Below are 24157 nucleotides of genomic sequence, written 5' to 3' on the forward strand. Positions count from 1 at the left end.
CATGAGCAGAGTGGAGAAGGCAGATGGAATAGAGAAGGGATCACTAAGAAAACGATGGCTGGAGGAACCAGTTGGGATGGGAGATGCATGCCGAAAGTAGATAATGGACCAAACATGATGACCTCTCAGTGTCTGTGTTGCAAGCTATAATGCCCCAAAGTAGAGAGAGAGAGTATGAGGAATATTGTCTGCCATAGATGCAGGGGGAGGGTGTGAAAGGGGGGGTATACCGGGGATATTGGTGGTGGGGAATATGCACTGGTGAAGGGATGGGTGTTTGATCATTGTGTGATTGTAACCCAAACATGAAAGCTTGTAACTATCTCACAGTAATTCAATAAAATTAAAAAAAAAAATAAAAATAAAAATAAAAAAACAGAAATCCTGAGCCCTAAGTTCTAGATCTGGCACCAGTTTTCTGTGTAATGTCGGAGAGTCTGCCTGGCCTCTGTGACCTCATCCATAGAGCATAGGCTTTATACTTACTAATCTCTAAGAATCTTCCACTTCCAATAGGCAGATACTCATCTGTATCTTTCTTTTTTCCCATCTCTAAAGAGAAGCATTCCTACCTGCATTCTTATCTCTCTCTTCAGGATGAGCTGGAGCATACCCCCTGCACTAACCCCTTCTCATCTATGACCCATAGATGTCTTTCAGCCACAGACTCTATCTCCTACATAGGTGTCCCCAGGAAAGCAACTTCTCCTTGTGTCTTAATTTCAAATATATTTTTTAAAACATTGTTTCACCTCCCAATTCCACAGTACTGAAATTCAAGTAGGAGCGCACTAAATTAAATGAGAAAGTAACCTAGATTCAACAACCAAAAACAATAACACCGTAGGTCCAGCTAGCGATGAACATTTCATTGCCCCCCTCACTGAAAACAACTCTTGGCTTCGGAGAGGATGGTTAAAAGACTACCCTGTCCCTTTTGTCTGAAAAATGCTCACCCTTCTGAATTGGTGCTTGGAGCTGTAGCTCTTCTTCCTCTAATTGACACTTGGTAAGACGGGATGTGGGGAGGTGGCCTGCCTCTTGCTAATCTCAGAGTCAGGTCATTTGTGTTGATGGAATTTTATCCCCATCATCAGTGGCAAAGGTGGATAATTAATACACCAGGGGTCCTTAAACCCCTCTCTAATGCTCTCCCTCCACTCTCTCCCTTGCTAATGAAGTCAGGGAAAGGGTGAAGGCCTGTAATTATACTTGACATAATTAGAACCTTGCTTAATAGAAAGCCTAAAACAGGAAGCCCAGACCAGTAGATTACCCATTGCTTCTGTCTTTTTGAATCATTCTCCCCAGAGTGGCTCTTTTATAGGTCCCCACTAGGGACCTAGGACTGAGCTGGCTTTATACAAAATTCACTCTCTCTCTCTCTTCTCTTGAATGGCTGAGAAAGCTTCAGCAGCATTAGCTCTCTACACTTCTACAGTGTTTCCCATTCATCTATTCTGTCTAAATCAGCAGAATAGATTAATGTAAGCCCTTTTCTTAAAAATCTTTAAACTCTGATCATATTGTACTAAAACAATCTACATGCAATTCTCACTTTCTAGCTCAGTGCTTTTCCACTCTAATCTGCATGCAAATTACTTGGGAAATCTTGTAAAGTTGCGGGTTTGGACTCAGTCAATCTCAGGTAGCTCCCGAGATTCTTGAAGTCTAGTAAATGCCGAGGTCATACTGCTCTAGTTGGTGCTGGAAAAGCCAGATATGATAAAGAGAGAAAGACACATCCTAAGGAGCTAAGGAAAAGTTTCCTCTCTATCCCAAAGATATCTCCAATTTCCTTTAAAAACTACTCCAGACTTCCCATGTGGATGTTGAGGAATGACTAAAGCTTGCACGTTGTTTGGGAAAGGTCATCCTAGACAGAGAGAACAACATAAGAAGAAGGATAGATCTTGAGGGATTTAAAAAATAAAATTCTCTGAACACTATTTTTAAAGCTTCCCTTCATAAGCAGCATATACAAAAGGTTGACATTCTCAGGTGTAAGTCTGTGCTCCAAAGGGATGGTGGGCCTGAGGGTGGCAGAGGGCCACCCCTTGACAATTGTCCCCTTGACAATTATATGCTTTCCACAAGTCACGATGTTGCCCAGAAGTCTAGGGGAAGAAAATGGGCAGTTATGGATTTCCCTAAAGTCAGCCATCACTAACATTGTCACCTCTTTTCGTGGGACTTTGATCTTATTCAGAGTAAAGTCATTCTATGAGGTTCCCAGTTCTGCTATTTTAACTCCTCATAAACTTGATAGTTTGAAGCAGCAGGAATGTGATCTCTTACTGAGGTCAGAAATCAAGGGGTGGTCACATACTTGCTCCTTGTGAAACGCTCCAGGAAAGAATGCAATCTTTACCTCTGCCAACCTCTGGGAGCTGTTGGTGTTCCTGGTGTTTTGGCTGCATCACTTACAATGTTCAGCATCTTCAGTCTCCTTCTGCTCTATCGTCTTCTCTGTGAGTGTGTTTCATCAAATCAAATCTTACTCTTAGTCCTTGCATGAGAGCACTTGGGATGGCTTTGGGGGGTCCACCCCCAATCTTACAAGATAATTCATTACTTTATTTATTATTTTTTTTGCTTTTTGGGTCACACCCAGCGATGCTCAGGGGTTACTCCTGGCTTTGCACTCAGGAATTACTCCTGGCGATGCTTGGGGGACCATATGGGATGCCGGGGATCGAACCCGGGTCAGCCGCGTGCAAGGCAAACGCCCTACCCGCTGTGCTATCTCTCCGGCCCCAATAATTCATTACTTTAAAAGATCCTGATTTAAGGCACCAGAGAGATAGATCAGTGGGTAGGGCACTTGCTTGCCCTGCTTACTGCAGATGTGGGTTCAGTGCTTGTACTGAGCCTTCCAGGAGTAATCCCTGAATGCAGTCAGGCATAGCCCTGAGTACTCCCAGGTGTGGCTCACCCTGCCACCCCCCCAAAAAAAAATCCTGACTTGAATGTTATTTGCCAAGATTTTGGTTTTTCTTTTGGCTATGTGATGTTCACAGGTTTCAGGGGTGAAGATGCAGATATCTTTTAGGGGGTCATTTTGACCCTTGCTCATTTTGCCTAAGTACATGGGGTGAGGAGCCTAGTCCAGAACCTCACACTTGGGAAGAAGTAGGTCTTCTTGCTGTTCCTCCTCATCCTCCCTACCTCCATTCCCTCATACCCCCACCCCTACCCCCACTCCTTATCATCCTGCTCTTTGTTCTCATTGTTTCCTCTCCAGGGAACCTCATTATTCCCCCTAACTGTTAAATTCTCTTCTTGGGTGGAGCAATAGCACAGCAGGTAGGGTGTTTGCCTTGCACTCAGCTGACCTCCGATCAGAGTTCGATTCCTCTGTCCCTCTCGGAGAGCCTGGCAAGCTACTGAGAGTATCTCGTCCACACGGCAGAGCCTGGCAAGCTACCCATGGCATATTCGATATGCCAAAAACAGTAACAAGTCTCACAATGGAGACGCTACTGATGCCCGCTCGAGCAAATCGATGAGCAATGGGATGACAGTGATACAGTGATACAGTATAAGCCTGTGAGTCAGGGTACTTTCTTCAGAAATTTCTTCCCTGAGCTCCTGGACCTGGTCAGTACCCAACCCCATGGCATGCCAGTTCTTCTTATAGATTTGGAATGTGACTAGTGCTCCTGTCACCTCAAGTCATCATTTTATTCTCAACATCCAGTGCTTCATCCATAGTCAGGCACTATTTTTTGAATGAAGAAATGATTCCTCGAGCGGCTTCAGGGTGGGTTCATGGTCAAGTCCGTCTTGCTTCCTTGCAAACCATTGCCCTTTCAGTGTATCCTCACATAGCCTTGCAGAGGAGGAAAGACTTCTGGTCTATCTTTTTCTTCTTATAAGGACACTTGTCTTTTCAGATTAGTCTTCCACTTCTGTGGCATCATTTAGTTTTAATTATTTCCATAAAGTCCCTCTCTCCAAATACATTCACCTTGTAGATTAAGGCTACAACACAGATCTTTAAGAGATACCCAGTCCTACCCATTGTACTCTCAGATCCTGAATAAACTCCTTGATTTCTGCCATTCCAATTCCTGGGAGCCAAAGACACTTGGATCACCAAATGATAGAAAATAGGATAATGAGTGTGAAGCATGCTGCACATGATCAGGAAACAGGAAGTGTTTGGGCTTGGATTCCCCCAGAAGCAAAGGTTGGAAAATGAGATTATTTGGGAGGTAGAGAAAATACTATAAGGGAGATGAAGAGCTAAGAAGTAAAAGGGAAAATGGCCAGTAAATTAAGAGGGCGGGCTGGGGATATTATCTAACAGATCACCAGTGGGAACTACTGGAGCTTCTTCACATTAAAGTCTGTATAGATCGAACACCATGTAAAATCCACAGCTAAGAAGCTGAGGTATTTCTACACCAAGTCCCATCAGTTACTTGTTGGGGTCTATTCCCAAGGGGTGTTCATCTTCCCCACTTCCAGCTTGCTCTGTGAGCATCACAGGCATGGATTCTGGAGAAAACACTCCAACAACGATCTATCAATGTGAACTGTAGAAAGAAGTGATAACTCTGTAGGGGGTTGTAAAACCAGAAGAGACTGGAGCGGTCTCTTGCTCTGCCACAAAGAGATCAGGAAAATTTGGGCTCTTCTCTGAAGCATGGAAACTAATAATTATGCGTTGCTGGACATTTAGAAACGTTCTTTGACAAAAAAATAATTTGGTGTCAAATAAGTTAGGAAATGGTTATTCATGATAATCCTCAGAGGAATTCACAACTAAAACTCTTCCGGCTTTCCCTAGTGGAGATTATCAACTTTTTCTAATCCATTGTTAGAAGACTTTCTCATACAACATATGCTCGCTTACATTTTAAGGAAAGAATCTCCGCCATGCCTTGGAGATAATCACTCCCAGCTAAATTGCAACGTGATTGTTAAGTATTGTAGAGATAGTTCTAATCTGTTCACCACTGTAGCCTCAGAAAGGCTCTTCACCTAGAGAATATGCTTGGTGGGTTGTTGGTGCCGTCACAGAACTGAGAACAATTTTGAAAAATCACCTAAATGTACTTTCAGTAAGTACATGAAAAATAACACTTGCGCTCTCAAAATGACAGTCTGAAAAACATTGAAAAAAATGTTCTATTGAGTGTCACTTGTTGAACTATTGGCCAAATGATTTTTTCCTCTGGCTGTATTCCCATTCATCTAAATTAAAAGTGGGCTTTCTTGAAACGTGAGATTCCTTGTTGTAAGACTAATGTCCACTTCAGAGGGGAAGCAGCACTCCCAAGGCCATCAATGTGCAAATGCAGACTGGGAACTTAATTAGTAGTAGTATCCCTTGGTCTGACTTTGCTAGAAAGGGTGTTTCAACATCTGTTTCCACTCCCTATATATCACCCTTTCAGTCAATGCTAATGATTGCAGCTGTGACCCCACTATAGAGTGAAAAGAATCAAATTAGAGGACTTCTGACAAGTGCATCCCCTTTGGCTTGATGCCAGTCGTAGCTGGCTATTTGTTGACCTCAAATGTCGGCTGGGTGAGTCCTTGTCACCCCAATGTTCTTGTTCTCTGATAAGACCTAAGGCTTTTTTGAGCCTAATGTGACTGTTTCAAATACTGCAAAGCATACCTAAAAAGTGGAATTAGCAATAAGCCAGCCTGTGTCTCTAGATCACTGCTCTAGCTGGGTATTCCTTTCACAAATGGTGAGGTCAATGGAATTATTTATGGAACATTATTATACTAAAAATATTGAAACCTTAAATATTATTTATTCTTTAGGACAAGATAGAGATTTGGAGGTGAAATATAAATTTGCTTGTTTAAGAGTCCATTGTGAGTTTCAAAAAAAAATCGTGGGCACGAGCCACCTCCCTAGGGCAGTCAACGGCAATGAGCAGACAATAATGAGGGAATAAAGAAATAGGGGAACTGTCCTGTTGGTAGACAGTTTATTTCTCTCTCCTCCCTAGCACAGTCTGATCTCTCCTTTACAGCACAATTGAAGTCGTAGTTTTGGTCGCCGTCCCTGTCATCATAATTCCCTCATCCTCGTCCTCACAGTCCCCCCCTTCTAGTTATCATCCAGTCCTCAGAGTCCTCACTCCATTCTGGTTCTTGTCTAGTCCTTCTCTTTCTCATAGTCCCCAGTTTCCCCTTAGAGCATCATTATATAGAAATCGTGAGGGGTGGAGGCACACATAGGTGGGGTTGAACATTGTCATAACAACAAGTAGAGGTAAAGCCACTCATTCAGGGGAAGTTCTAGGAGATTAACTCAAGGACAAAATCTAATCTGAGGGTTCAGCACTCTAGATTACTAGGAGATCTGTCAAGGATGGGATTCCATCTAGGGTGTATTGCTTTCCCCTTTTCTCAGCTAGTAATCCATTTATCCAATCATAGTAAATTTACTTCTTATAATATTTCTAGTCGTTTTGTATGAACACTGTAAGAGAAATATTAAGCTTAAAGGTTGGCTCTTCCTGGGGACATCTCACTATATATCCCAGACTATAGTCCTCAGGCCGTGTTAGTCTTTGCTAACCCCAGCAAGGTGCTTATCCAGTTACTTTTTTGGGGTCATAACAGAGTTTGTTCCATGACCATGCTCTTCACTTATTATACTTCTTATGGCACTTAGCTTGTCCCTTTCCAATGCCAGGGTAGCTCACCACTTGCCCTGGGTCCATCCAATCCCTTTGTCGGACCCTCCTTTTTGAGGGTATTAGGAAGTAAGGGCAATTGAGGTGTAAGTCAGGTAAATATGATGGATGCCCCAGAGTAAATATTATTTGGAGTCAATTAACTCCTATGTTACAAAAGCATAGCATCAACTGTCTCTCTTTATTTATACAAAAATGACATAGCTAGACCATACAAATGACAAAGGAAAGAGAAAAGCAATATTGGATAATTAGTGCTTGATGGAGTTGGGTGTGCCTCCAGAGCACTGTTGTGGGAGTAACTTAATAAACCTAAGCTCCCTGCAGGAGGAGCAAGGACAACCCAATGTTATCCAATAGAACATAATCCACAGGGCTCTCTAATAAGCCATAGTATATAAGGTAATCATCCAAACACAAGCCTTACTCAATTTCCTGTTCTATCTCTGCTTCTCACTTTATAGCCTAACTTACTTAAGGAATCGTCTTTAGGTGTATGCTACTTGCTGTCTCTTCCTCTTTCTTTCCAGTCTACTACAGTCTATTTCTTGACTCCAACCTGAACTCATGTTCTCTGATCTAAACGTACTGTCCTCTACCCTTCATATTCCTTATCTCACTTAATGGCACAAATATCAGATCTAGTGATGCATTTGTGATGCTTCCTTTCTTGCCGTATTTAATGTTTTCAAATTCTGATTCTTTTCTACCCATCTCTTAAATCCAGCTCTTCTCTCCATCCCTATAATCAACATCACCTCTTGTCTACATGATTTTAAGAGATTCTTTGTTTTTAATTTCTTGTTTTACTTTCAGCTGGAGCAATAGCACAGCAGATAGGGTGTTTACCTTGCACGCGACCAACCATGGTTCGATTCCTCTGTCCCTCTCGGAGAGCCTGGCAAACTACCAAGAGTATCTCACCCGCACAGCAGAGCCTGGCAAGCTACCCGTGGTGAATTCAATATGCCAAAACCAGTAATAAATCTCACAATGGAGACATTACTGGTGCCCACTCAAGCAAATTGATGAGCAATGGGATGACAGTGATAGAGTTTTACTTTTATTTTTTCAACATTATATCATAGATTTAATCATTTTTTTAAAATTTTGCCTGTATTGGGGACTGGAGAGATAGTACAGCGGGTAGGGTGTTTGCTTTCACGCGGTCGACCCAGGTTCAATTCCCAGCATTCCATATGGTTCCCTGAGCACCACCAGGGGTAATTCCTGAGTATAGAGCCAGAAGTAATCCCTGTGCATTGCTGGGTGTGACCCAAAAAGCAAAAAAAAAAAAAAAAGTGAATTTTGCCTGTGATCCACATAGTGTCAAGTGTCTGTTTTCATTATTCACTTCAATAACCAATGTCTTTTTTTAGCCTTGAGTTATTTTTGTTCAGTTTACTCTTGACTTCATGGCTGTCTGCTGCTCCAGAAAGTAAGCCCTGTGATTTCAGGTATTACATCCGAGTTTGCATACCAGTCTGTTCTTAGATTAGAGCACCAATTCTGTCTTACGTTTTCCTGGAGTGAATTGAATACCTTACGCAGACTACTCCTTGAATGCAAGTTCCTTTTGCTTTCACTACCAGCAGCAGCAGCATTGCGGCCGCCGCCGCCCCCACCACCAAGTGATTGTTTTTGACCTTTACTTTGCAGGACTCAGGGCTTACTCCTGGCTCTGAGCTCAGGGGTCATTTTTGGCATTGCTCGGGGGTACATATGTAGAGCTGAGAATTGAATCAATATTAGCTACATGCATGTCAAGTACCTTACCTGCTGCACTATATTGTCTCTCTGGCCACAGGTATTTTTTTTATTTCGAACTACTGTTTTCACTTCCTATGACAGTCAACTGAATATCAGGATCCTTATGTCCGCTTGGCTTGAGGATATTGTCTGAATGTTTCTCATTTACAGAAATACACTTGGTATTTTCTTTGATCTAAGGCGGAGAGAAAGATATATGAGGATTTCAGAGAGTGGTTTTGTCTCCCTACTTTTCAAGTGATCTCCTTCCCTTTCTTTCAGTAATATGTATGTTGTTAATGAATACCCCTTAAAAATTGATTATCCCACAACCTCCTCCCAAAGGAAGCATGGATCATCTTATGGTTTCTGTGCATGAGGAACTGGAGGCTATGTAGCTTGGTTCTTGGCATCAGGACCCCACACAAGTTCAGATGCAGTTTTCTCAAAGCCCATCTTGGAGTGGACATGCCACCATGCTCACAGACATGGTTCCTGGCAGGCCTCCTGTTCTCAGTGACTGATGAATGGAGATATCAGTACTCTGTTACTTGGGCTCTTAGAGATACTCACAGCATGGACACTTACTTTCCCCAGAATAGGGGATCTAAGAGAAAGAAAATGAGAAATGATGAGCAAGAAGGAATCCAGAGTCATTTTGTAACCCAGTCTCTGAAATGAAGTCCCACAACTTTCATGGAAGTTCTGTTCACCAGAAAGAGAGCTCTGTTCCACCTGCACGGGGTTGGGGATTATACAATGGCTTGGTTACCTGGAGAAACAGATCACTGCTGGGGGTCATCTGAGCTAGGAGCTGCCCAGCACAGAGGACTCTCTTCTTCTGAGACCAGGCACAGATTTCTCTAGATTCTTTTAAGCCATGGGGAATCCTGGGTCACATACGCATCAGGGCCTCAACTCCTTGCCAAACTTAGCATTCAGAAGAAAGAGGGAGGTGGAGAAGGTTCTGCTAAGAATAGCTCCCAAGATGATTGTGATTTGAGTTGTTTTTGCACATTGTGCGTTGACACTGAATCATGCAGAGGACCTCAATTACTCCTATTGGCTTGCCCGAGCATCAGTTTCCTGATGACTTACATTATAGTTTCCTAATGAATAAATTAAAAATAGAACTCTATAGCATATAGATACAGAAAAGATATATTTAGACCTTGATTCTTTTTCCTTCCTACATCTCTTCTCCAACTTTTAATTGAGATCATTCTAAAACTTCTTTTGCTTTACCTTAATGTACATATACAGTATGGTTTCTTTTTTATCTAATTCTGATACAAATGCTCCAGCAACAATTAAACTTCATCCAAGTTGACTGAATTATGTGAAAATTCTAATACATTCTTTCTTATATCACAAGCCATAAGAGAAAAATAACAAGGAAAAGATCTAGTTTAGGAGAGATACATGGACAATAAATGGCCATCAATTTTGTCATACTTTCACATAGAACTAAGAATAAAGACTTTTGTAGACTTATTACATGACTCTTTTCCCTACCTTTTATTTTCTTTTGTGCAGATTGTTTCCCAGAGAAAACTGTCCAAGTCCTTGTTGAAACATGGGAACACAGCAGGGAAATCCTCCATCACGGTAAGTTTTCCCCAAGCAACCATGTGCCCTAGATTAGTGCGTGTATAGAGCTGGGTGGTCCACACTGTACATTTGGGAGCTAGGCTCTGGCTATTGGGAGTTAAAGCCACAATCTCTAAACTATCCAATTTGATCCCTTATTTTCCCTTTCTTTCTCCTTCCTGCAAATACAATTTTGACCTTTCCACCTTAGTTTGAAAGTGGATCATTTATAAATTACTTCTGTGCTGGGTGAGGAGAAGATGGAGATGGAGTTGTCCAGCATTCAGAAGATTATGGAATTATCTGTTTTCAAAGTAGCAAAGCCACCAGCTCCTAGCTTTCATGGTTCTGATCATTTAAAACTTGTTCTAAAAACATTTGGTCCAGACATGAGAGATAGCGCAAAGGGATGGGTACATGCTTTGTGGTATATGACCTCCATGTACCACAGGGAGAGACTTTTAAGCACTGAGCTCAGAGTATCCTATGAGCACCACTGGATGTGGCACAAAAACCAAAATCAAACACCTGGCCTGGCATTAATCATGTCTTTTTTAAATAATAGTTTGAGGCTATGCTGCCAATTTGACAGCTTTTAGCTACACATTATTTAAGCATGAGTAAGCTTAAATAATGAGCAGGCACTAGTAATGTCTCCATTGTGAGACTTGTTGTTACTGTTTTTGGCATATCAATTACATCACGAGTAGTTGCCAGGCTCTGCTGTGCGGGTGAGATACTCTTAGTGGCTTGCCAGGCTCTCTGAGAGGGGCAAACCTGGGTTGGCCGAGTGCAAGGCAAATACCCTACCCGATGTGCTATCACTTCAGCCTTAAGCATAAATAAAATTATTTAAAATTTAGTAAAACAAGTATTCATCCTTAGTCATCCTATTTACATATCAAGTGTTCAATACTTATATCGGCCCAGATGCTACTATTTTGGCCTGTACCATAGGTAAAACATTTCTGTCATTGCAAAAATATTCTTTAGAACATGGTAGAGGTGTTTCTAAGTAAAATCTAAACAGTTTTAGTAGAACGTTATTTGAAACTTAGCTATCTGTATCAGAAACATTGAGAAATGTAGGAAAAGTGATTCAACTTTTAGCTGTTTGGATCTCCCATTCTCTATATGCTACCTACCTCACTGCCCTCAAACCATCATCACAACATGCACACATATACACACACGCACACGCACACACACATGCACATACAATGTAAAAAAAAATAGGAGAATATCAACTGCTAGAGAGCTAAAGAGCAAATTGCTAAGAGCAAAACTTCTGCATTTCTTTGAACATTTACTTTTAACTTGAAAGTGATTAATTTTTCAAAAATTCTAATTTAAAAATAGAGCCAGTGGTGAATGTCATGGCTATTTTCCCAAGAACTTACCTGAGTTTGATACTTGAATATTTTAAATGACCACTCTTGTCAAACCTTTTTTGGTTGTCATATTCAATCATAAGAAATGATTCAAATAGTATTTATAAATACCATTTAGTCTCTGAAAGAAATAGACCCAGGGACCACTCCACCAAACCATCAATCCCGAGAAGATGTGGGTTTGAACCCAGAAGATCCCCCTTTCCCAGGGATATAAAACTTCATCTTAACCTCTTTTCTCTAAGAGATCTTTAATATTTCTTCCTCTGCACATTTCAGAAATATTTGATCTCACTCTTAATTTTACATATTTACTCTTTTTATAGGACTGAAGCTATAGCACAGTGGGTAGGGCATTTGCCTTGCACGAGGCTGACCTGGGTTCGATTCCTCCATCCCTCTCGGAGAACTGGCAAGCTACTGAGAGTATCCTGCTAGGCACAGCAGAGCCTGGCAAGCTATCCATGACGTATTCAATATGCCAAAAACAGTAACAATAATTCTCACAATGGAGACATTACTGGTGCCCGCTTGAGCAAATCAGTGAATAACAGGATGACAGTGCTACAGTGCCACTCTTTTTATCTCGGGGTCAAAATATTTGGCTTCAGTCATTTCTAGAAAATACTTGAAAATGTTAGAAAAATACTCTAGGTTTTGAGATCATAGATTTCATGAGCTTTCCAAAATTACCTGTATTCGTGACATAGGTAACTCCTCAAGTGAAGTGTAAGAGATATTAAAGTGACTAAGGGACAAAAGAGAAGTGAATGAAAACTGCAAAGAGAATGTCTCCTTGTTTATGTATTCCATGGTACTTGATTTCTTTATGTGTATCTAGACTTGTGTTCTCATTCCTCAGTTGCTCATACTCTTGGGGGATCTTTTCCTTCTTAGACAAACAAGTGTTAATATTAGGTGTAAAACAACTGATATGTCCAGAGGTAACTGATCTATATAAGTAGAAAGTTGGATTTAATGCCTGGTGATGAAGCTGATCTCAAAGATAGTGGAGATCAAAGTCAAATAAGAGCTTAGTATACTGACATAACTAGTGTAATAAGGTTGTCCACATGCTCTGATCTCTGAATACAGGGCAAAATCCTACCATTATTTATAACTAATTTCACCTCTACAAGTTCGGCACCTAGATTTATGTGGTTATTTTTCTACCACTTTTTCCACCAATTTCTGCTTTGAGATTTTGAGAAGTCTTAACAATTAAATAATGGAAAGTGACCGAATATAAGGGCTTCTTAAATAATATTGTTTCTTCACTTATACTAAAATTGGTCAGGAGCATGTTCTGTTCCCATTTCTCTCTCTCCGCCCCCGCCATTCTCTTTCCACTCGTCCTTCTTCCTTTTCCTTATCCTTTCCCCTCTCTCTTTCTTCGTCTCCGAAAGCTCCAAGCACAAATTATTTTTGAAGAATGAGAATTAGACATTTCTTGGATGACCATTTTTTGATATAAATATTGACCTGGAAAGAACACAGAGAGTCATGAATTCCACATCTCCTTGTTAACTTGTTGATCTGACTCAAAACAGTGGTGATATATTACTGCTTTTCCTTCTTTTATAACTTCACACAGGAAAAATGTTTATAATATGTAGGATATCATTGGTTTGTCCTTTCTCCCTTGCCACAAAGAGTTTATGCATATTTGGTAATAATCTCTAAACATTTTAAGACAACATTGTTATGTCCTGTTCTCCTTGCTACAGGGAGCTTAGGTTTATCAGGTCACACCCATCAAAATGCTCCCGAGTCACTCCCATTCCTTTGTCTATCTGTAACCACTTCTCTATACTCTCTTCCCCAACCAGTTAATCAGCTTTTCCTCTAATCAGACTCTGTTAATTTGTAAGGTCAGACCTTCTAGGACACTGAACTTGTATTGTAAGTTAATATTGCCTTTCTCCTCTCCTCGTGTCTTTTGAATAGTTTACTTTAAAGCAATGTCCTTTTTATATGGACAAAGAAATACAGTTGTTAATATGCTTTTGTAACATGGGATTTAATTGGCTTCAAATATTATTCACTCCTGGGCATCTGCTTTCTCGACTTAAGCCTCAGTTGCCCTTAGTTCCTAGCACCCCAAAGGCAGGGTCCCGATAAGGGATGGGACGGACCCAGGGCAAGCGGTGAGTTATATGCTACCCTGGCATTGAGATGGGCCTGGCCAAAGTGCCTAATGCTTAACTATAAGTTAAGAGCTTGGTCATGGACATGTCATATCATGATCCAAAAGTAAGGACAGACTAGGGCCCTGCTAGGGATAGGAAAGACTAATCTGGCCTGAGCAGTGTAGTCTGATATCGAGGTGACCCCAGGAAAGCAATTCTATAAGCTTAATGCATCTCTTGCTATGTCCATACAAAATGATTAATATTATGAATGCGTATATGTTAGTTGGACAAGGAGAGGAGAAACACACCCATGGGATTCCACTCTTGGGTGGGTCTTCCTGCTGAAAGAGTATCTGTCCTAGAAGAAGCATCCCCTGAGGGAAAGAAATTTACCCTTATTGATTGTGACCACACCTATGTGTAAGCCCCAACCCCTCATGCTTGGGGATTTAACTAGGCTGAAAGAGGGGGGTGGGGGCCAGTTCCAGTGCCAGATCTAGAGAAGCCAGATCGAGATCCAGATCCAGGGCGAGAAGGAGAATGAAGTAGCATGGGGGGAGGAAGAAGCAGGAGGAGAATCAGAGGAGAATGGAGATGGGAATGGAATAAACTGCAACTGAGACCAACCAGCCTGGCCCCGTTCCTTCCTTCGCCTGCCTCATCATTGCCATCAACCTCCCTGGGGTCGGGGAGGTGGCTGGAGACTACCAAACGCGGGTGGCGGGAGAGATAGAGCACTGCTGCCCTGCGCCTGGTGTGGTGCCGCCCCTTCTTTTTTTGTGTGTTTACACAATAATTATTTTTGTGCCACCCAGTACTGTGTAAGCTTTAAAGAAGTTCTTTTTGATTACATGTCCAAATATCTAGCTTATATACCACTTATTATATTTTCTTGCTTTGCATACATGATTTAGTAAATTTATTTCCTCTGTTGTCTATTCTAGGGAATTCCCCCTGCACACCTGGTAATGGTAGAAATGACTGTTGCCATGTTATAGAAATGCATCAGTTATTCTTGACTTTTGGACTCAATATGAGCTAATTTTTTTTAAGAATTTCTAGGTCAAGACATCCAACAACTACCACCAACACTGAACTGATGTGTTTTCTTTTTCTTTAGGTGATTGCTGAAGAATTATCTGGCAATGATGACTATGTTGAACTTGCATTCAATGCGCGGAAATTGGATGACAAGGTAAAGTATTTGGCATTGGTCTTGTTGAAGGAAGTAATAAAGCTAACACAGTTTAATAAGACTTCCCCCTGCAGCTATGCTTTCTCTTTCAACCACCATTATTAAATAGATCAAAGATTTCAGAGAGATCCACAGAGTAAGACTTCACCCCAATTGAGAAGTAGTTGATAAGAAAGGAGAGAGACAGTAATTAAAACCAATTTTATGATACTAAGACTTTATTTGTTCCCTAATGCCACAGGTTAGAAGTGCACAGGTAAAAGTTATTTAACCACACCAAATAGAGATATTTTCAAGGAAAAGATATGAAAGGGAAGAAAAATGACACCTCTGTTGAAGAATTACAGGGTTGAGAGGTTTTCATGCCTTATTTTTTTCAACACATTTCTTTTTACATGTAACGGGGATTATTAACTGCTTTGCAGAGAAAGAAATCAATTTAAAGATAAAGTAACTTGGTAAGCATCACCCTATATGTTACTCCAGATCCTCTGAGAAGTTCACACCAAGATAGGGTTAAATATGTGAGGTTTTATTAAGAGAAATATCTGTGCACGAAGGAAATCTGCCAGAGTTGATTGACCATGACGCAAGTCTGACCCTAGTCGTGGGGTGGGGAGAGAGCTGAGTGGCAGTGCCCTGGAAGGCCATGCACTCTAAGGAATATTCAGAAAAATCAACAAGGAATTTTAAAGCCAAAATCAACCATCAAGCTCTTTCCATTGTCTCCTATGCCTACTAAATAACCCTTCCATTCTCAATGAGGAACAGCCTATAGGGAGCCTCAGTTTCATGCAAATGCAGACTGGATTTGGGAGCCTAGCAAGTGAATCTCTTAAATGTCTTTGGAAATTTTTCTGAATATCTTCTCAGAGTTCCACTCTCTGCTAGGAGGTGGTAAGACTGAGAAACCAGTTCCATGGCAGTCTGTTTTCACCAGTATTTTATCTCACAACTTTTATTCAATCATAAGCTGTGTTGTCTTATAGACACAACAAAAGTTTTATGATCTCCACCTCCCCAACCTCATCGACCTTGGGACTCAATTTTCTGAGAATAAAACAGGAATAGGGAACATGACGATGCAGAGCCACTTTCTCCAATATTTACTGTTATTAAACTGAAAGAGGGGGCCAGAGAGATAGTACAGTAGGTAGGTGCTTACCTTCCACACTGCTAACTTGAGTTCAATCCTGGCATCCCATATGGTCCCCTAACCCCATCAGGGATGATTCCTGAGTGTGGAGCCAGGACTAACCCCTGAATATTGCCATATGTGACCCCCAAAGCAAAAAGAAAAACTGAAAAAGATAAAAGTAATGTCTCAAACAAGTTTCTAAAGACTTACACAGTGGTTTGTCTACTAACATGTCTTCCTAACTTTTTACTACAAAAATACTCAACCCATTTGTACATTTGTTAATTTGCTTTCTTATTTAGTCACTTATTCAACTGTTCATCATTTATTTCCTAAACCTTTGTTGTGTGTTATGCATGAGATTGTGAAGAAAAGACTGGCTTTAAAGCACCCTTAGACTCACAACCTAGAATTCACCATTTTAAGCATATGAAATACACAGTTAAGCAGCAGATGATACTTTAGGTCTGATAGGATGTGATAAGTGATCCATAATCAGAGTGTTCTAAAAAGGGCAATTTCATTCTGCCTGGGGACTCAGGAAAGACTTTATTCTTATGAACAAACTGTATTTGAAATTTTTTTTAAATGTCTTGAGTTGATTCACAAACCTTTGCCTTTTGACGGTGTTGTGGGCAAGGTGCTGGGAATTGCAATGTATGCTGATATCAGTTGGGTGCGAGCTTTTAACCCTCACTTCCTTATGACTATTATACTCTTTCTTATCCATTATCACCCCAAGTTTCAGAATAATTCACCAAACTGCTCTTTATTATCTTCCCTGGTGCCATTATCAGCCACTGGGTCAGTGTGTAGCAATTTTAAGCTACTCACTTAATGGCTTATAATGGCTTCTTTCCACTTAGTATTCTCTTAAGTACCTCTAATTTGTCCTCCTACTGACTTATGTTACTATGTGAGGGGACTTGGGGTTTAGTTAGCAGGTCCATTGGCTCGAAGGTATTTGAACAGTTCCCCTTTATTCACTGAGCATTTGGCCCTGTGAGAATATGGTTCTAAAGGATCACTCCCACCCTTGCCTGTCTGATCTTCCAAGGTATCTGTGAATGCTGAGCGTCATGCCCCATTGCTGTACATCCTATGTCACTCATCATACCTCCATATGATGGACCAATCTTAATAGTTCACAAAGTAGACTGTGTTCAGGACAAAACAGAGATTCGGTTTGGCCTGGAAATGGAATTGTCTTAGGTAGGTAGAAAAAGTAAACTTTTAGAAATGAGCAAGGTGACACCCCAAAATCATCTAATACAAACTCTCATGCACATGAAGGCTCAGCAAACACACTAAACACTAAACCACAGACACATAGTTAATGATTCAACCACAGACATCTGGCTAAAGCTTTTCTCTTGCTGCATAACACTCAGGCACAAAACCTAGTGACTTCAATGCTATCTGTATTATGTCATGATCTTGAGGGTCAGAAATTCAGGCAGGCTTAGCTAGGCAGTTCTGCTCCTTATCATGTAGACTCTAGATGTTCAAAGGTCCTTAATTTTAGAGAGGACAAACTTGTATCCCTTTGGATGATGCCTAACTCTTCAGATGATGACAAAGTTGGGTTCAACCTGGCCAGCCATCTGGTGTCCACACCCCCACAGTGGTTCTGATATAGACATACTTCCACCAGACTGGCTGGAGACCACCAAACAAAACTAGGTAGATGGCAGGAGGCCTTTTATAATCCAACCTTAGGACTCATGCAACATCCCCTCTGTTTCATTAGGTTGATGACAAACAAATTATAGTCCAATCCGGAATCAAGAAGAAGGCAGTTAGGTTCCTCATCTTGATGGGGAAATGACAAATTCATATTGTAGAAGAGCACGTGGACTGTGAACATTGTTGTTATCATTTTTAGTAAAAGACCAATGCCACAGTATCTTGTGACAGAACAAAAAAGATGGTACAATTATTTAATATTTTGGCTGCAATTGTTCCGAAGTTTCTCAAGAAAACCCTTCCCGTGTTAGCAGCTGAACTTAACATATCTAGTAATTGAGAAAATATATCAAAACTAAAAGCCACAATGAGAAAAAAAAAAGGTCTTAACTGAAACATTGTTAATGAACACCATGAGAGCAACTGATATCTATATACACCTGAAAATTGGAGTTTAGAGATATATTATCAGATATTCTCAGACCATGATTATGACAAGTGTGGATTCCCAATCTCCTGGGAGGAACACTGGCACTTACCCAGGGATCCTAATACCTCAGGGAGAAAGCCCCAGGTATAACCCAAGTGCTCTCTTTTACAGATGAGTTTCAAGAGTTTCAGAGTTTTGAAGTTATTCATCCAAGGTCTGTCTATCTGTCTGTCTGTCTGTATTTCTCTCTCTCTCTCTCTCTCTCTCTCTCTCTCTCTCTCTCTCTCTCTCTCTCTCTCTCACACACACACACACACACACACACACACACACACACACACACACACCCCTATCAGTGAGAGAGTGAGAGAAAGGGATTCAGTCAGCTTGCTTGCCTAATTAATACCTAAATCTTCCTTCAGGGCAGAGGCTAATGAATGAAATTGACTTGGCCTCCAGATAGGGAAGACATGGTCCAGGACAGCAATTTCAGAGAGAAACGAAGCCAGGGAGAAGGGAGGTGAGGGTTTGCTGCTGTCCTAAGTTCCCAAGGTTTTAAGACCCTTTCAGAAAAATACACGTGGTCAAACAATTTTTAGAATAACATAAGTCCTTATTTTCTTCACTCTCAATCTCTCACATACATATAGTATTTTTCTAGAAGTGACTTGCTCTGCCTAATGTAACGGAATGGATGCAGAAGCATATGTGAAAAGCCTTCTGACTTCTGTAAAGCCTGTCAGTAAAATTGATGTTTGGAGCTCTAAAATAATACCAATCTTCTTGCTAATTTTTAAATTTGAAAAATAGAATCTGTTTTGTATTAGAATGCTTTATCAGTTATCAATGGACTTATTTTCTTATCAATAATGACACAGAAAAAAATATTTTGAATTTTTTTCAGTTTTAGTTTATAAAATGGTAACTATTAATAGCTATAATCAATGCTGACCAAGGCTCTTTAGGGTTCTCATAATTTTTTAAAACATACAGGCATCTGTGACAGAAAAGTTTTAAGAGTATACATACACAGAAGCACCTAACATTTTTTTCAAACCACAGTGTCAGAGAAATTTCCCTCATTGTTTTGCTAAAGATTGTTGATGTTATCTTGTTTTTCCAATGCTGTGGAGCAGAATAGAGTTCTTGAAATGTACTTGAGATGAAAACTCAGAATCCTTGAACTCCAATAGGCAGCCTTCAATAAATAAAGACAGAAATAGATTAAGTAAGTGGAGAATAACCTGTTAATCTAGTATTTGCGCAATCCATTTTGTAGGGGGGCCAGGCTTTCTAACTTTGAAAGCATATGTTTTACTCCAGCAGCTTGCTGGCAATTAATCCAACAATAGACATGAATGAATGTAATCACTTTGGAACATTCAAGCTAATGAGATATTCTTTTTCCCTCCTTTCTTGTTGTCTTTGGAGCTGATTTTCATGCTGGTGGTCTCTATATAGTAATAGAAAGCATTATAAATTGCATTTTTAAGTATACTCATGCTGCTAGTTTGAAGGGGTGGCATAGAAGCAAACAAATCTGTCTCTAAAACAGAGGTCGGTAAACTTTCTCTCTAGAGGGCCAGATGGTAAATGTTTTAGGCTTTGTAGGCCATATGGTCTCTATCCCAACTACTCAGATCTGCCTCAGAAGCATGAAAAAAAGCCATAGACAGTACATAAATGAATGAGTGTGGCAGTGTTCCAATAAAACTTTATTCACAAAAACAGACAGTGGGCTAGATTTGTTCCATACAGCAAAGTTGCCCATCCCTGCTCTAAAACAATTATCAATTCCCTAACTGTTCTGCTGGAATGTCATCCTATTCATATATGCTCCTTTGGAAATGCAATCTAGTCTTCATTAAGGATAGAAAATTATAATGAATGAGCATCTACAACGTACCTAGTGTCAGGTATCTACCCTATAGTACTTCTAAAATTTATAACCATATTCCCAAAGGGGAGTACATCATTCTATTTACCGATGAAGCATAGTAAAATTAAATTTGTTCAATGTCACCAAGATAATAAGCCGAGTTTGTATATGACCCTGAATGTTCCACTCTTTTAGTTCCAGTACCTAGATCACTTTTCAAGATCATTATCATGAAAATGTCTTCCTTCCTTCCTTCCTTCCTTCCTTCCTTCCTTCCTTCCTTCCTTCCTTCCTTCCTTCCTTCCTTCCTTCCTTCCTCCCTTCCTTCCTTCCTTCCTTCCTTCCTTCCTTCCTTCCTCCCTCCCTCCCCCTTCCTTCCTCCCTCCCTCCCTTCCTTCCTCCCTTCCTTCCTCCCTTCCTTCCTTCCTTCCTTCCTTCCTTCCTTCCTTCCTTCCTCCCTCCCTCCCTCCCCCCTTCCTTCCTCCCTCCCTCCCTCCCTTCCTCCCTCCCTTCCTTCCTCCCTTCCTTCCTTCCTTCCTTCCTTCCTTCCTTCCTTCCTTCCTTCCTTCCTCCCTTCCTTCCTCCCTCCCTCCCTCCCTCCCTTCCTCCCTTCCTTCCTCCCTTCCTTCCTTCCTTCCTTCCTTCCTTCCTTCCTTCCTTCCTTCCTTCCTCCCTCCCTCCCTCCCTCCCTCCCTCCCTCCCTCCCTCCCTCCCTCCCTCCCTCCCTCCCTCCCTTCCTTCCTTCCTTCCTTCCTTCCTTCCTTCCTTCCCTCCCTCCCTCTCTTCTTTTCTACCTTCTTTCCTTCCTTACATTTGGGGGGTGAGGGGAGCACACCCAGTGGTGCTCAGGACTTACCTGGCTCTGTTCTCAGGGATCACTCCTAGTGGTGCGTGAGCGACCATATGAAGTGCCAGGGATTGAACATGAGGCAGCTGCTTGCAAGGCAAATGCCCTGACTGCTGTATTATCTCTCCAGCCCTTTCTTTTATCAATTCCAAACCTCCATTGATTGCTTATTGCCCTTTATTGAACTTTCATTTTGGACTAAAGAGCAGGTGAGCATTCCCTCCAAATTAACTTTTTAAGTTCACCAATCATTTTTGTAAGTTTCTAGGCTTTCTAACATTGAAAGCATATGCTTGAAAGTGAGGCATAATTTTATGAAAATACCTCAATTATTCATCTTCATTGCACTGAACTATCCCAAGAACTATCTTCATGCTGATAGCCAAGCAGAAAAAGGTGAAAATTCCAGTGTGCCCAAGCAGTTACTATGGGCACAACCAGAGCTATTGTTTTTAGTAAGTTGATGCCAGTGGACACTCCCCATGGCCCAGACTTGAATGTGGTTCAATTAACACAAATTTTTGAACATATATTTCAAATATCTTTGAGAGGTTAGTGGTAGTTTTCTTTTCGGGAATAGTATGCCTTCTTTTTTTCTTTTGGTCACACACAGCAATGCACAGGGGTTACTCTTGGCTCATGCACTCAGGAATTACTCCTGGCGGTGCTCTGGGGACCATATGGGATGCTGGGATTCAAACCCGGGTCGGCCGCGTGAAAGGCAAACGCCCTACCCACTGTGCTATTGTTCCAGCCCCATAGTATGCCTTCTTAATGGCAGTTGCCCCAGATATTTGTACGGTGTTTTACAAAGGGTTCTTCTGAGTTCTGTCTATTGCTAATGATCATTATGTGGCACTTTTTTGAATGTTTGCCATGAGGCCAAGACTGAACTCAACATTCTACATGCCTGAGCTCCTCTAACCAGATAACCGTGAGGCAAGCATCATGCTTATTCCCTCCATTTATATACAAAGAAACAAAGACTTGTTGAAAGTAATTTCATTCTAGAATTATATGTAATGCAAGCAACATTTGACAGTAGCCCCCAAACCTGCAAGCTGCACATTTGATCGACAGTTACTTGAGAGCAGAGATTGTATCTGATCTTTCTCTCCTCAGTGTGCAATATGTCTTCCTAGAAATCTTTTTGTAACCCTAAATAGTATTTTTTGAAGATGTGAAATAAAGTGCTGGGAAGATAACTCAAGTTGTAGAGCATGTACCTATCATGTAGGGTCCTGAGTTCAAATCCTGGACAATGCATGGGCCTCCTGGGCCCATCAGACTCACATAACCAGGCATAACATCACCAGGAGTGGCTCTAAGTACCTCTAGTCAGGAGCCACCTTCAACATCACTCAATCACTTTGTATGACCCCTTTTAAAAAAATGAAATAAAATTAATAAAATAATATTTTCAATGCAGAGAGAGTATGTGTATGTATATACATACATATGTATATACATATATACATACGTACATACACATATATAGTATTGGGGTTTACACCCAATGGTGCTCAGGACTTATTCCTGGCTTTGTGCTCAGGGATCATTTCTGGAGTCACTTGGGGGACTTTAATTGGTACCAGGGATCAAAACAGTTTGACCACATGCAAGGCAAATGCCTTAACCCAGGAAAGCAAGAAAGTGAGAAAGGGGCAGGAGAGGGCAGGGCAGGACTCACCAAAATGTAATTAACAGAGCTAGTTTTCTCCCTAGTTTAGTCATTTTTACATTTTTCTACAATTTTATTTTAAAAATCAAAGTAATAATAGGAAAAGTTTAAAATTACAAATAAAAGAAAAAAGAAAAAGAATGGAGGGTGTTCCTCCCGTATAATCACCAATTGTTAGGAAAGCTTTCCTTGAAGATCAGAAGCCAGAGTAAGTCTAAAGCTTCCAGAGAAGGAACCCCAGGTCAACTAGGAACAAAACAACGTGGCCACCATCCAATAGTGATAGGAGGAAACTGGGATAGTTCAGATTTTTGAGGTGGGTGTTGAAACGAGTCCAGGCTTCAGGAAATATCTCAAGAAAATGCCTAGAAGTGAGAATCATTTATAAGTGTATTTGGAAGGAATACAGATACCATGATGAAAAAAAAAAAAACACAAGGTTTGAGGGATAAACTTAGGGACAAAAGCAGCTGTTGTAGGTAATTGACAGGATGAAGGTGGTGAGAATCTGGCACCTTCAGAAATAGAGTGAAAGTTCTATTCCAGACTGGCTGTTATAGAGTCAGTGATTCCTGGCGGGGGGCACAGGTGCAGGGAAAAGCCAGTATGAGAGATCCACACCCTTACTTCCCTGTCTTCTCTCTCTGAGAGATCCCACAAACTTTCTAGGCTAATACTCATTACTGAACAGCCAATCTGATTATTTTCTTGCTCAGAATCATTCAGTGACTCACCACAGCTGCTTAGTATCCTTTCCATAGTTACTTCTTCCCATCTTTCTCAGTCGGTTCCCTCTCTAGATATACCCTTCACACTTATATTTTCACCTAAAAACTCCATCAACTCTTCTTTATTGCACATTTTCTCCTTTTCTTCCTGTTTCCTTCATGTATCTATCCATACATAGTACTGAGGATGCTTACTATATACTGCTCTTACCACTACACTGTATGGTACTTTGGAGGAATGAGACCACGTCTTGTCTTTCCTTGTATATTAATAGCAACCACAGTGGCACTATGACCCATAAATCATTTCTTACTATTCTTTTGAGCTAATGACTGGAATGGCAGAGTCTCCTGCCCCCGTGCCTGGCAGTCTTTACCAGGGCCTCTCAGAGGGGGGGCGGGTTGAGTTTCCCTCCCTGCCCTGAGCAGAGCCCCAGCAGCCAAAGACCTCTGGAACCCAGCCATAGCTATGCTCAAGGCCCCTAGTTCTCCCTATTGGAGAACCCGGCAAGCTACTGAGAGTATCCTGCCCGCACAGTAGAGCCTGGCATGCTCCTTGTGGCGTATTCAATATACCAAAACCAGTAACAATGATGGGTTTCATTCCCATGACCCTGAAAGCGCCTCAAATGCGGCACCGTTGGGAAGGACGAGTGAAGAGAGGCTGCTAAAATCTCAGGGATAGAATGAATGGAGGTGTTACTGGCGCCCGCTAGAGTAGATCGATAAACAATGGGATGACAGTAATACAGTGATACAGTGAATGACTGGAATAGCTAAGCTTCTTTTTTTTTCTTTACTGAAATTTAGATCTCAGGGGGAAAACAATCATCGATGAAACACAGTAAGAATGTTATGACAAAAGCTATGGCACACATTCCTTTTGCTACCTTGTGTTCCTCTCATTTATTTATACATTCATTCAAACATTCAATAAGCGCTCTGTATCTCTCAAAACTAGACCCTATGTTGGGAAAATTGTAAAATATGAAAGAAAATGAAAACCATTGCTTCCCTCCGAGAGTACATAATCTATTAGGATA

General features: G+C 41.1%; 1 protein-coding gene across 4 annotated transcripts in view; it reads left to right on the top strand.

Annotated features, from left to right (window-relative positions):
• Positions 1 to 24157, top strand: part of CPNE4 (copine 4) — a 506040-nt gene that overhangs the window by 344334 nt on the left and 137549 nt on the right. For all 4 annotated transcript variants that reach the window (XM_055134745.1, XM_055134747.1, XM_055134748.1 and 1 more), the window contains exons 4-5: positions 9954 to 10025; positions 14651 to 14725. In XM_055134745.1, the coding sequence (XP_054990720.1) occupies positions 9954 to 10025; positions 14651 to 14725 (147 nt within the window). The remainder of the gene's footprint in view (positions 1 to 9953; positions 10026 to 14650; positions 14726 to 24157) is intronic.

This window comes from Sorex araneus, chromosome 4, assembly GCF_027595985.1.
Source record: "Sorex araneus isolate mSorAra2 chromosome 4, mSorAra2.pri, whole genome shotgun sequence".
Taxonomy (NCBI): Eukaryota; Metazoa; Chordata; class Mammalia; order Eulipotyphla; family Soricidae; genus Sorex; species Sorex araneus.